Source organism: Balaenoptera ricei, chromosome 6, assembly GCF_028023285.1.
Source record: "Balaenoptera ricei isolate mBalRic1 chromosome 6, mBalRic1.hap2, whole genome shotgun sequence".
NCBI classification, from domain to species: Eukaryota; Metazoa; Chordata; class Mammalia; order Artiodactyla; family Balaenopteridae; genus Balaenoptera; species Balaenoptera ricei.
Genome location: NC_082644.1, coordinates 67,577,679 through 67,590,780, shown reverse-complemented (window position 1 = coordinate 67,590,780; position 13,102 = coordinate 67,577,679). Strand labels below are relative to the sequence as shown.

The 13,102-nt window shown below is 44.4% G+C and overlaps 1 protein-coding gene across 1 annotated transcript in view; it reads left to right on the top strand.

Annotated features, from left to right (window-relative positions):
* Positions 1–10,533, top strand: part of RCL1 (RNA terminal phosphate cyclase like 1) — a 55,707-nt gene extending 45,174 nt beyond the window's left edge. The window contains exons 8-9 of the mRNA XM_059924785.1: positions 475–578; positions 10,218–10,533. Of these exons, the coding sequence (XP_059780768.1) occupies positions 475–578; positions 10,218–10,368 (255 nt within the window). The 3' untranslated portion in view covers positions 10,369–10,533. The remainder of the gene's footprint in view (positions 1–474; positions 579–10,217) is intronic.
* The last annotated feature ends 2,569 nt before the right edge of the window (positions 10,534–13,102 follow it).

Genomic DNA, 13,102 nt, shown 5'->3' with positions numbered 1-13,102 from the left:
GTAAGACCCTTGAAAGGGAAGGGTCCTCTCATGTCCGATTAGCTGTGGTGTTCTATGACAGATTAAATAAGTAGAAATGTCATTCACTTAACCCTTGGTAATTAACTATGCATTGCCTATAAATAATTATGCTCTTTTGCTTATATGTCCTGCTATGGCTTTAATTACGAAGGGAAAGTTTCATTTTTCACTAGATATACCTCGGTAAACTTAAATGTCTATTCACTCTGATAGTCTCAGCTCTTACAATTGTTTTGATTAACTGTTAGTTTAACCCCCTACAGTTACTTGATATGAGGATAACTCTTTAAAAGACACTTATTCTGTTTTATTATTGCTTGAACTTTGCTGTCTGCTCTTCTGTGGTTCCGATACTCTGGGCATCTGTGTCTGTTTTTTTTTCCCTCTGTTTTGTTGGTTTTCCATTATCTGGTTTGGTACAATGATTAATCCTTAAAGTGTTTGTGTTTACAGGGTGGATGTGTGGACTCGACCAACCAAAGCCTGGCTCTGTTACTCATGACCCTTGGACAGCAGGACGTTTCCAAAGTCCTTCTCGGACCGCTCTCTCCCTACACGTGAGTTGTTTTCTTTCAGCCTCCTTATGCTGTCCAGTTTAATCCTCCAGTCGAACGAAATGATGAGTGCTATCCTGTTCCCACCTGATTATGCTGATCCTTAAATGAGCTGGAGGTTGTTGCTTTCATCTGGCGTTTAACAAGGATTTTGCTTTCCTTTCTTTCCTGCGTTTCTTCCTTCCCATCTGTCATTTCTGTGTCATTAAAACTGCGTGATCTACACTAGACAGTTCTGTCTGTGCTTTAGATATTGTTTCCATTTTGGAGGTAAACTCCTGCTTCTGTTATAGCTTGGGTTTTATTGTTAGTTTTAAAAAATCCCTCTTTTTCCGAGCTTTAGCAAAAAGGACTGCCTTTTTGTCCAGGAGGCAAAGTTCATAGTAACACCACTGGACTAGGAGGGAAATGCAGAGGTGAGTTTGAGGCCATGAGATGTTATCAGAAGTTGACTGTTGGGGTATTAAAGCAGGTATTCTCCGAAAAAGAGCAGATCCTCAGAAGACTTGAATTCTAAACAGCACAATGAAAGAAGCACTCCTGTTGATAGTGAGGTTGCTGTGAAACAACCTGTTTGAACACTGACATCTCTGTACATGTGTCTATATACTTGAAGATCATTCTGTGGCCACCTGTGGGTGGGAAGCTGGCGGGGGGAATGGGCCTTGAGTTTGAGGAAATATTCAGGTAGATATGAGACTGAACTGTCCTTTTTCGGTTATCATGGTACCGATGCTGTATATCTGAAAGGTACAGTACTGTGATAACTGAAGAATGGTGGTGCCATCACATTGAGAAAGGGGCGGGCACTGTAGAGGGGGCAGTGTACCATTGGACCCCGGCGCTGGGAGTATAGTGACCAGGAGATTCTTTTTTTTTTTTTTTTTTTTTTTTTTAATTTATTTAGTTTTGGCTGTGTTGGGTCTTCATTTCTGTGCGAGGGCTTTCTCCAGTTGCGGCGAGCGGGGGCCACTCTTCATCGCAGTGCGCGGGCCTCTCCCTGTCACGGCCTCTCCCATTGCAGAGCACAAGCTCCAGACGCGCAGGCTCAGTAGTTGTGGCTCACGGGCTTAGTTGCTCCGCAGCATGTGGGATCTTCCCAGACCAGGGCTCGAACCCGTGTCCCCTGCATTGGCAGGCAGATTCTCAACCATTGCGCCACCAGGGAAGCCCCAGGAGATTCTTTTGGAGACTTTTTTTTTTTTCTGTAAGTTGGTGGTGGAAGGCTTTTTGGAACAAGGAAATGGAAGAGAATACATTGTTAGCATTGCGGGAAGACTGAAAGCAGGGAACTGGTGAGGACCACATTATCTCCCGATAACTTGTGTAAAGTATTTCACAGGACAGGAAACCTGAAATTGAGTAGTCCTAAATGGCATGCTGACATCAGGAATCAACATTGCCGAGAGAGACTTTGTAGTTAAGGCACTTGGAGAGGAGGTGAGGGCTGGGAGCACAGCACCTTAAGTGTAGAGATTGGCTTCCCAGCGAGTTTGCTGGAAGTGGCTGACAGCCGTGTGGCCGCCACAGTGCCCTTCACCCTCTTAGCTGGTCTCATGTCTGCTGCTTTCCCAGCCTTGGCTTCAGGGCAGCAGAAGGCCTGGCTGCTCACACAGCATGAGGCGGTGTCTAGAAATGTGTGTGGTCGTGGGGCATGGGGTTTGGCAGAACATTATGTGAAAAATGGAATGTATATTTTTATTTTTCCTTGACACTTTTTTTTTTTTTTTTTTTGCTTTTAAAGATTTTTTTTCAGTTTGGCTACAGGGCCTTGTATAATCTTTTTAAGTCAGCAAACTCTGTGGAGACCGTCAAGATGTGACTGGACATTTTTAAAAGTTCCTGTGTCCTTGACACACCCCCTCACCAAACATTAATTGCAGTGTCTTGTCTTCCAGAAACCTTGCCTAAAATTACACATCTCCTGGGAAAACAAAGTGGTCTGCTCTGAATGGAGCTTTACAGGAGTGGGACAAATTGCAAAATTTTGTGTTTTGAGCCCTGGGGCTGGGACTTGCAGGACAGTCTTCCTCTGGATTACCTGCACCCCCCAGGGCTTCCTGCAAGAGGGGCGGCCAGGGGCTTGGAAACGGCAGCCTCCCTTCTTTCAGTAAGCTAGCACAAGGGAGGAGGAGGGAGTTTCTTTTTGAAAGCTCTATCTGTTTGGGACCCTTCTTGCCTTTAATCATTGTGGAAAGCTCTAGAAGCCCAAAGAGATGAAGGGCAAAGGTGGGAAGAAATAGGCGTGCTCCAGGACAGGCAAAGTTATCATCATGCGTTTGCATACAGTTAAGGGTGAAAAGGACAGAATCCACAGTCAGGATGATCATGGTGAGGGAACAGCTTATCCTAGTTGGATTCAAGAGCTTTGGAGACCATAATATCACACGTATTTTTATGTGCAGTTAAAATCATAAAAATCTGCTTTCTGTAACCTCAGATTTCTAAAGAAAACCAGAAGCAAGACCCTCCTTGGTTTAAAGAAATGTATTTTTTCTGGCAGTTTGCATGTTTTGATTTGTATAAATAGCTTTTTAAATGTCTATTTACAGAGCACTGGGATTAAGCAGGATAGTGTTTTCTAGCAGTGTTGCTTTCAAACCCTTTCTGGAAAATAAGGGTCTTTCTGTTTTTCCCCTTTCCTCTTCTCTCTGTTTTACTGCAGGACGTGGCTGGTAATGGTTTTCTGTGTTATTTGAGAAAGTAAATCTATATGTGTGAAATTCTTTGGGAAGGCCAGAGAGTTTTTTTTTCAGTAGAATAAAATAGTATTGGATAACGTGCTGGTATGTGGAGAATCTATTTCTTTTCAATTTGCTGAGTTTTAGGTGGTTTACAATTAGTGATGGTGGTTCTACTTTCCCCTCAAAAAGCTTAATTTTACAGTTTAAGGATGATTTATACTTTATTTGAAAGTAAGAGTATATATCAACGAGCATCTTAATTAGCACTTTCAGAAATTGTTAATGACCAGAGACTGCGGTGACCAGAAAAGTTCCTGCGTTCTGCCAGTGCACAGGTATTCGAGTCCAGCCTATCTGGATTTCAGTTCTGGCTCTACCTTGCAGCACTGGGAGACCATGGACAAGGTCTTTGGCATCTCTGAGCCTCAGTTTCATCCACAGAGAAAGTGAATGGTCCTGAAGTCATGGGCTTGGGAAGGTGGAGCGAGGCTTAAACGAGGTTGGGCACTTAGCTCTCCCAGCAGCGCGGTGTGCCTGGCAGAGCTCCATCAGTGCTGGACGCACATGGACGTCCACTCTCCTGTGAAGTTCACTTTGAACACCAGGAGGCCTGGTAAACTTGCTTTGGGTAACCTCAGGCCTGAAGTCAGCTGTAAATCGTCTGCTCAGCTATCTAAATCTGTATCCACTAATTTTTATTTTTATTTTTCTTAAAGACTTTTTAAAATTTTATTTATTTATTTATTTATTATTTTTTAAAATTTTTGGCTGCGTTGGGTCTTCATTGCTGCACCCGGGCTTTCTCTAGTTGCGGTGAGTGGGGGCTGCTCTTCGTTGCAGTGCGTGGGCTTCTCATTGCGGTGGCTTCTCTTGTTGTGGAGCACGGGCTCTAGGCCCGCAGGCTTCAGTAGTTGTGGCACGTGGGCTTCAGTAGTTGTGGCTCGCGTGCTCTAGAGCGCAGGCTCAGTAGTTGTGGTGCATGGGCTTAGTTGCCCCACGGCATGTGGGATCTTCCCGGACCAGGGCTCGAACCTGTGTCCCCTGCCTTGGCAGGCGGATTCTTAATCACTGCACCACCAGGGAAGTCCCTGTATCCACTGATTTTTAAATTTATGACTAACTTCCTGCAGTCACATTACTAAACAAACTACACACATCTTATTTACTGTTCCTGAGAATTCTGTGAGTGGATGTTTATTTAACAACACTTAACAGTGTTCGCTGTGGGCCAGATGTTGTTTTACGCACTTTACAAACACGAACTCTTTCAGGTTTCATGATAACCCCACAAGGGTGGTAAAGTGATGAAGGCAGGTACACTCCATTTTACTGGTGAGCGGATTGAGACACAGAGTGGTCAAGTCGTGTGCCCAGGGTCACACAGGCAGCAACTGGGGTTCGGACTCTGACGTCTCGTCCAGAGTGCACGCTTCCCTGACCCACTGTGCTATTTAGTAAAAGCTGGGATTTCACACATGTTATTGGACTCCAGGCACCTCCCTGCCTGAGCCCAGGGTGCCCTGCTGTATCTTTTCAGCGTTCTCGTTTCAAATTGTCATAAAATGATCTCCTTCGGTCTTTCATTGGAAGTCTAAAATAAACTACGTCACTTTGTTTTATTCTAGTTTTAATAAATGACCTCTTCACTTTTGTGACGTGCTGGGGAGCGAGAGCCCAGGGTCCTTGTAAACACAGACTGATGGGGGTAGTTGGCTCACCCAGTGTGTAGCACAGTGATGTGAAGATCAATGAGATGCTGCTCTTTGGGTTCAGTTGCCTAACTCCTCTCTGGGAGCCAGCACAGCACACGCCACCTTACATCTGGGAAATGGTTTAAACGCTGCAAAGCCCAGTCTCCTTTATTATGCTCTTTGAGCCGCAGGACATATTTGGCATATAGTAAAACAAGTGATATCCTTACTTTTCAGATGACAAAGAGGTCAGTCACCTGCTCATAGTGAGTTCTTGGCTGAACTTGGCCTGGGATCCATGTCTCCTGAGAGTGCAGCCAACCTGGCTCTCTGTTTCCTGCTGCCTTTATAACGGAGTTTAATAACTTCATTCCTGGAGCAGAGGTCAGCTGGTCTTTGGGAAAACAGCTCTTTGGCAGAAAAAGTACCACCGATATATTTAAAAGATGCCGTGTAGTGACTACAGGGGGCCCTGTTGAGCAGATTCTCTTCCCACCCCCCAGATCTTCCATCCCCTCAATTTGCAGAGCAACTCCTTAGATCTGAGAAGTAGGTGACCCCAGTGTCCAAGTGGCTTGGTGGAGCAGGAGGCGGGACCCTCTATCATGGTTTGTTGTTGTAGAGCCGCCAGAGAGAGCGCGTCGTGATCCCCGTCACCACCATGCTCTAGCTGGCTTCAGAGGGGGACCTGGTATGAGGGGCTGTATTTTCAGGGGCAGGGCCAGGCAACCTGGCAAGTTGCAGGCAGTTGGGATCCAATGGGCAGATGACTGTGAGCCCAGTGGCCTTCACCTGTTGACCAACAATGGTGGTGGGAACAACCCGCTCTTGGAAAATGCACAGGAAAAATTACCTCTGTGCTCCAGGATTCTCTGAAACCCACTTGTCAGATGGACTGGAGGCGTTCATGAAAAGTAGGTTGTTGGTGGTTTTTTGTTTTTTCATTTTTAAAAAAAAAAAAAATCACTTTGTTCTAGGGGAAGAAAGCTCGCTAAGGATACTTCTCATAAGTCAGGGGTCCCAGTTGCCTAAAAGGGTTAGTCTGAAAATCTTCCAGTCACACTGTTGCGGGGATTATCTGTAGAGGAGCAGAGCTGCCCTCGGTGTCCCGGGGGTGCCTCTTCTGCCTGGCTCTGTGGCCGGGGGGCTGTGTCTAGAAAGTGTGGGTCTACTGTATGGTGTTTGGAAGAGAAAGAAAGGGGAGCAGTGCCGCATGGAGCTGTGGAAAAGGATGCAGGCTGGCCCTGGACCTGACTTTGTTCAACTGCATATAGATGTGGGTGAGTTTATTCTGTTTGGTTTTCATTTTCTTAAGGATACTGTTAGTATTTCATATCGCCTGAGGTTATTTCTCAGCTTCTGAGCATGGTTGCTTTTTGCTATCCCAGCCACAGGAGACTTAGGGAGAATGGGGCTGGCAGTGGAGGGCATCATGAAATGTACCTTAACTCAGTCCTTACACAGTCTTCCTCAGACAGGCTGAAGGGTTGGCAGAACATTATGTAAAAAGTGGAACTGACTTTGCTTTTTCTAACGATTCCAAGGGCTACAAATACCCCAAAGCTGCAACTATGCAGGCCTGCACACTCAAGCCTGTGTTTCTCCCCTCCTTCTCCAAGAGATCAGAGGCAGGCTGCGGCCTTTTAGGAATTCTGCCAGCTGGGGAGGGTGTCTGGTTTTTCCAGCACAGTTGAATGATTCAAGGTGAAGCATGAAGTAGGCTGGGGAGGCTCTGGGAGCAGAGCGTGCTTCGGGCCTGTATTAGAACCGAGGCAGCAGCGAGAGAGAACAGGCTGTTTCCTCCTTAGAATGCAGACAAGTGGGTGAGATGGCTGGCTTTTTCTGCGTTGCTGCCAGCTGGAAGCTATGCCCACAGATGTGGACTGTTTATCTATGGGGTTTTTTGATGTGTTTGTTTTCTTTCTTTCTTAGGGCAGGGTTAGGGAGGTTGTGAGGCTGGGACAGAGCAAAAACCTGAAAATTTCAATTGGTTAGTAAAATGGGAAAGCCAGCAGGGGAAGAATTGACTTCCCTTAATTGCTAAGAATGTTGAAGTCATTTCTCAAAAGTATCCCTAAACCCTAACTCCCACATTCTGTTGGGTGCCCCATTCCTGAGTGCCTTATATATATAGTGCCTAGAAGGTGTAATGGGTTAAGGTCATTGCCCTGGAGGTGCTTATATAATTTACCAAGAGCGGGGCAAGGGCAATTGTGAGACAGTTACACATGAGCATTTAATTAGACTCCATAAGCAGAGCCAAGAATGCTATGGAAACCCAGAGGGGCTACTGGCTAGAGAAGGCTTCGAAGAATAGGTGGCAAATGGGACGTTATTTTAAAGACGGAGATGAAGTAACACAATCCAAGGTGGAAGAGAGAGCAAAGAAGTGAGGAATTTTTCTGTGAGCGTGCAGCTATCACTGGGACTCCTACTGTCCAGGCTAGTTACTGTTCCATCTCTTAGCCCATCTCAGGCAGACAGGATGTGGAATTGTTCAGACTTTCTTTTCCCCTTTTTGCCTTTTCCTCCTTTGACTAGGTTAACTAGGATAAAGGGACAGGAGAGGGTGGAAAATGCGTTGCAGTAGGCTCTATACTTAGTTTGGTATATACTGTGTGAGGACGGGAGCCATGTATCAGTTCTTTTTTTCTTTTTTTTTTTAACTTCACAAATAAAATAGTTATTTTAAACAACTTTATTGAGATATAATTCACATACCACACAGTTTACCTATTTAAAGTGTACAATTCAGTGGGTTTTTAGTATATTCACAAAGTTGTGTAAATGTAACCACAGTCTAATTTTAGAACATTTCCACCACCCCGGAAAGAAACCCTTTTGCCCATTTACAGTTGTTCCTGATTCCTCTCACTCCCCCCAGCCCTAGGCAACCCCTAATCTGCTTTCTGTCGCTATAATAGATTTGCCTGTTCTGTCCAGTTCATATAGACTCAAACAATATGCGGTTCTTTGTGACTGGCTTGTTTCACTTAGCAGAATGTTTTCAGGGTTCATCCATATTGTAGCATGTATTAGTACTTCATTCCTTTTTATGGCTGAATAATATTCCATTGTACAGATAAGCCATCTTTTGTTTATCCATTCATCAATTGATGGCCATTTGAGTTGTTTGTACTTTTTGACTATTATGAATAGTGCTCTTATGAACATTGGTGTACAAGTTTTTGTGTGGATGTATGTTTTCATTTTTCTTGTGTATATACCTTAGGGTGGAATTGCTGGATCATATGGTAACTAACTCCTTGTTTAACATTTTGAGGAATTGCCAGACTGTTTTCCACAGTGGTGGTACCATTTTACATTTCTACCAGCAGTGTTTGAGGGTTCCAATTTCTCCACATCCTCACCCACACTTTTGTTATTATCTTTTTTTGTTGATCGTAGCCTTTCTGTTGGTTTTGATTTGCGTTTCCCTAGTAACTAATGATGTTGAGTATCTTTTCATGTGGTTATTGCTATGTGCATATCTTCTTTAGAGAAATGTCTATTCAGATCCTTTGCTCATTTTAAAATTAGGTTATTTGGTTTTTTATTATTGAGTTGTATGAGTTCTTTATATGTTCCAGATACCAGACCCTTGTCAGATAAGTGATTTGCAAATATTTTCTACCATTCTGGGGGTTGTCTTTCCACTTTGTTGATAGTGTCCAGAAAAGATTTTAATTTTGATGAAGTTCAGTTAATCCATTTTTTCTTTTATCACTCTGCTTTTGATGGTGTATCTGAGAAATCATTGCTTAACCCAAGATCATGAAGATTTACTCCTGTGTTTTCTTCTGTGAGTTTCATAGCTTTAGCTCTTCCATGTAGGTCTTTGATCCGTTTTGAGTTAATTTTTGTGCGTGATGTGAGGAAAGGGTCCAGCTTCATTCTTTTGCGTGTGAAGTTGTTACAACACCATTTGTTGAAATCATTCTTTCCTCTTTGAATTATCTTGGCACCTTTTTGAAAATCAGTTGACCATGAGTGTGTGGGCTTGTTTCTTGACTCTCAATTCTGTTCCATTGATCTGCATGTCAGGATCAGTATTTTGAAAGCTCCGTGGGTGATTCCATGTACATTCTGGGTGAGAACTGTTTGGATGGTTTGATTGGGAGGCAGCACAACACAGGGTTGCTGAACTACTTCATTAAAGACGTGCAGATCATCTGTCCTTAACTAAACCAGTGTTTTGCAAACTGGGCTGGTAAGAATCACCAGGGAGGATTCTGGCCCCTGTGCCCTGGGGAGACACGGCCTGGTAAGGGGTGAGGAGGGGACATGTGGCCTGTGATTCTGGGCTCTTCCACATGGACACTTCCTCTCCACCAGTTGCCAATTGATTGAAACCTTCAGGAATCTGCTTGTTAAATGAACTCTGCAGGTGAGTCCTATGGTCAGTCTAGCTGGGTTGATGCTGAATCTGCTAGGCCAGACCAGTACCATGGTCCTTCCACGGAATTGCTGTTCCCAAGGTACTCTTGGGGTGAAGCCATCGCTCTGTCTTAAGGGAGATGACAAGAAAGAGCCCCTTCAACCTCCTCTGCATGTTTACTGTGAGCACTTCCCTGGCCACCTTATTTAGTATTGCCTTCTGCCATATACACACAAATATTTTATACCTACATTTCCTTCTCATCTGCCTTGTTTACTTTATTTAAATTTCTGACTATGGAGGAAGTATATATATATTTCAAGGATATAGATTGAAAGCTTCATAAGAGAAGGGATTTTTGGTTGACCGCAATATCTCCAGCACGAAGAACAGTGCCTGGCACATAGTAGGCACTCAATAAATATTTGTTGAATGAATGAAAGGGCTGTCGGGATTGAACAATGGAGAGAGAGACTTCTCTCTTTCAGCATCAGCAGCAGTCACTCTGCTTGGTTTTAATCTCATGATACTGTGACTCATTAAAGCACGTGTTTCTCTCTCTGCATGAGCTCTTGAAGATTAATGCCGTATTCATGTCCACTCTAATGCGTGTGTAGGACTAACCTCTAACCTTTTTCTTTCTTTTTCTTTACTTAATTTGTCTTATGTTGTGTGCATCTCTGCAAGCTGTTTAAAATCATCTTTGGAATCTGGCAGGCTGTAAATAAATGCTGTTTAATCAGCATTGATAGAAGTTCTTAATTTCAGTTATTCCTCCTGATCTGGGAAATTAAAAGCTTCAGTTCTAGGCTGGAGAAGAAGTTTTTAAAAACCGAATTCCTCTTTCATTTCTCCCTCCCTTTTTTAAATTTTTATTTTTATTTTTTAGGATAGAATTTTTGCGGCATTTGAAGAGCTTTTTCCAGATTATGTTTAAAATTGAAACCAAGCCATGTGGTGAAGAACTCAAGGGAGGGGATAAAGTGCTGATGACTTGTGTTGGCATTGGCTTCTCCAACCTCAGCAAGACCCTCAAGTGACACTGTCACAAGATGAAAGGCCCCAAGGCCTCTAGACACAGCAGAAGCTGCCAAGGAACCAAAGGGACCAAGTTCATCCAGGACAGGATGGCCTCTTGTATTAAGGACTTTTAAAATTTTCCATTTAAAAACAATCAGGATATCCGAATAAAAGATGTCTCTCTATCTTGTGGTTTCCAGCCATTTCTCCAGGGCAGACATTCCTCAGGAGGCCTAGTCATGATGGGAGCTCCCTTGGCTTACCTGGATGAAGGTGTGCCTTCAGGATACAGTCGTGCTGCTAGAACAACATCACAGCTGCATTTCAGCAATGCTTCCTCGGCCCACATCCCCAGGCTTCTGCCATATGGCTATTTTTCCAGACCTGTGGAGTTACTGTTCGTTCTGCAAGGACTGACCTCTCTGAACCTTGGTTTCTGTGTAGGGATTAAATGAGATAATATTGGTAGAAGCCCTTTATGAGTAGTGCAGTGTTATGCAAATGTCAGAAATTGGTGTAGTAGACTATTTTATCCCTCGTCTTCTGAGTGGACTGCTATCTTAGAGACGTACTGCTCCCCATCTGGTTCATTGTATATGGATTTTGGGGAGGATGAGTGACTAGGGAGAGCAGGGATCTAACTAAAGTTATTGGATGTTTTCTATATCTCAGGTGTGCTATGTGTTTTCTCATTTTATTCCCACAGTAACCCAGTGATGTAGGTTTTATTATCTCCACAAGAAAAATTTAAAAAGGGTATTTTGTTCTTTTGAAATTGATAATGTAAAGATAGTAGATCCCCTGATTTAAAAGATCTAAGTGTAATAGTGTCAGAGTCTAGAATTTTACCCTGCTTGCAAGCTAATAAGTTAGATTATTACTGTTTCATGGATGCTAGCAGAAGACGTGAATATCTCAGGTCAGCGACAGAGAACGTTATTACTCAGAGCACAGCAAGCCGCGTGAGCTTCATGTTAGTATTGGTTTCTTTCTCCCTAAGTCCCACACTGGTGATGTGTAGGGGCCGCAGGTAGATGCCATGCAGGCCGGGGGTTTGCGTCAGAGCCGAGGAACATGCACACTTGGGCACTCCACCTCTTGCAGCAAGCCTGCTCTTTGTTCCAGATGGGGACATTACTTCACCCCTCAACATTGCTTGCTATGAACACATGATGAGAAAGTGTCGTGGTAAAGGCCTCCCCAGCAAGAATGTGCAGGAACACTCAGGACCTGTGGTGGTTTCGTCTGCAACTAATAGAGGCTACACGTGGTGTGTGTAAGGGGTCAGAATTGGTAGAAGGGGAAATATCTGATTCTTTCTATTAGGATTCCAAATGGTGTTTTCCACCTAGGGTGGGCTTTTGAAGTAAGGAAAGGTCTTTACCTCCCCAGTTCTCTTGCTACCCTTTTCTTTTTCAGTAAAAGGGGTCCAGAAGGAGTCGGTGCTCTCGTGTCTGGGGATGTGGGAGGATGCGGAGGTGAAGGGCTAACACTGAAGGAGGTCAGGCCATTTTGAACTGTGGCTCTCTACTTACTGAGAGCTCTATGTAGTATGTTAGATTTCTGTTGCTGCATAACAAATTACCAGAGACTTAGCAACTTAAAAGAATACCATTTATCATCTCACAGTTCTGTAGGTCAGAGGTCTTGGTAGGTTTGCTTGGGTTCTCTGGCTACGGCCTCAGAAGGCTGATGTCAAAGTGTTAGCCAAGCTGGGCTCTGGGCAAGAATATGCTTCCAGCTGCATTCAGGTTGTTGGCAGAATTCAGGTGGTAGGACTGGGGTCCCTGTTTCTGGCTGTCAGCTGGGGACAATTCTCAGCTTATAGAGCCTGCCTGCATTCCTTGCAACTTGGTTCCCTCCATCTTTAAGCCAACAGCAATGCACTGAATCCTTCTGTGGCATTGAATCCTTCTCATGCTTGAATCTGACTTCTTGTGATACCAGGGTAATCTCCTTATCTTAAGGTCATCTGATTACAGCAGTACCTATATTAGTGTTTGAATAGCCAGGGCCCAGGACTCTTGGACATCTGAGAATTCTGCCTGCCACACATACTGCAGTTTTATTTACTGCTGCTGATGTTTGAATCCAGATCTGCCCATGCTCAGATACAGAACTGAGGGACCACAGGGCTTTGGCTGTGTCCTACAGGGGCTTCCTGTCCCTCGGGACAAGCTCTGGAAGTGGTACTGTTGGTCAGTTTAGGGTGGCATGTAGACTCCAGGCAGATCATTGCAAGCAGCAGAAGGGATGTGTGCCCCTCTCTGCTGTAAACACGGAAGTGTCCCAGCCCTCATCTGGCACAGCTGCTTCTGGAGTGGTAGTGGTGATGCTATTGCCAATAGGAGGACAAATTTAATATTTATTTAAACAGCCTGCTGCCAGCCCCTTCTCGGGTGCCCAAGAGAAGCGATTGCACTCCTTGGGCAGAAGTTGCTGGTACATCTTAGTGACATTCCGCGCCTTCATTCTCTGCCTTGTTCTTAGCTTAGCTCCTGATTGGTTCAGCTACCCCCGGTGCAGTTTGATGGGAGATTCCAGCATTTTGGGCTTGGCTTTCTATCTTGACCTGTCCACTCCTCTCTGCTGACAGAGACAGACCACTCTGAGTTGAGCGAGACTAGTGATTTATTTTTTTTAAAGGCATATACATGTGTGATGTTCTGGGGCTCATGGCAGAATCACGGCCTGTGCCTTCCTGTCATTTCCCAGGCCCTGCTTCTGTCTTTCACCGTCCTTCTGTGTCATCAA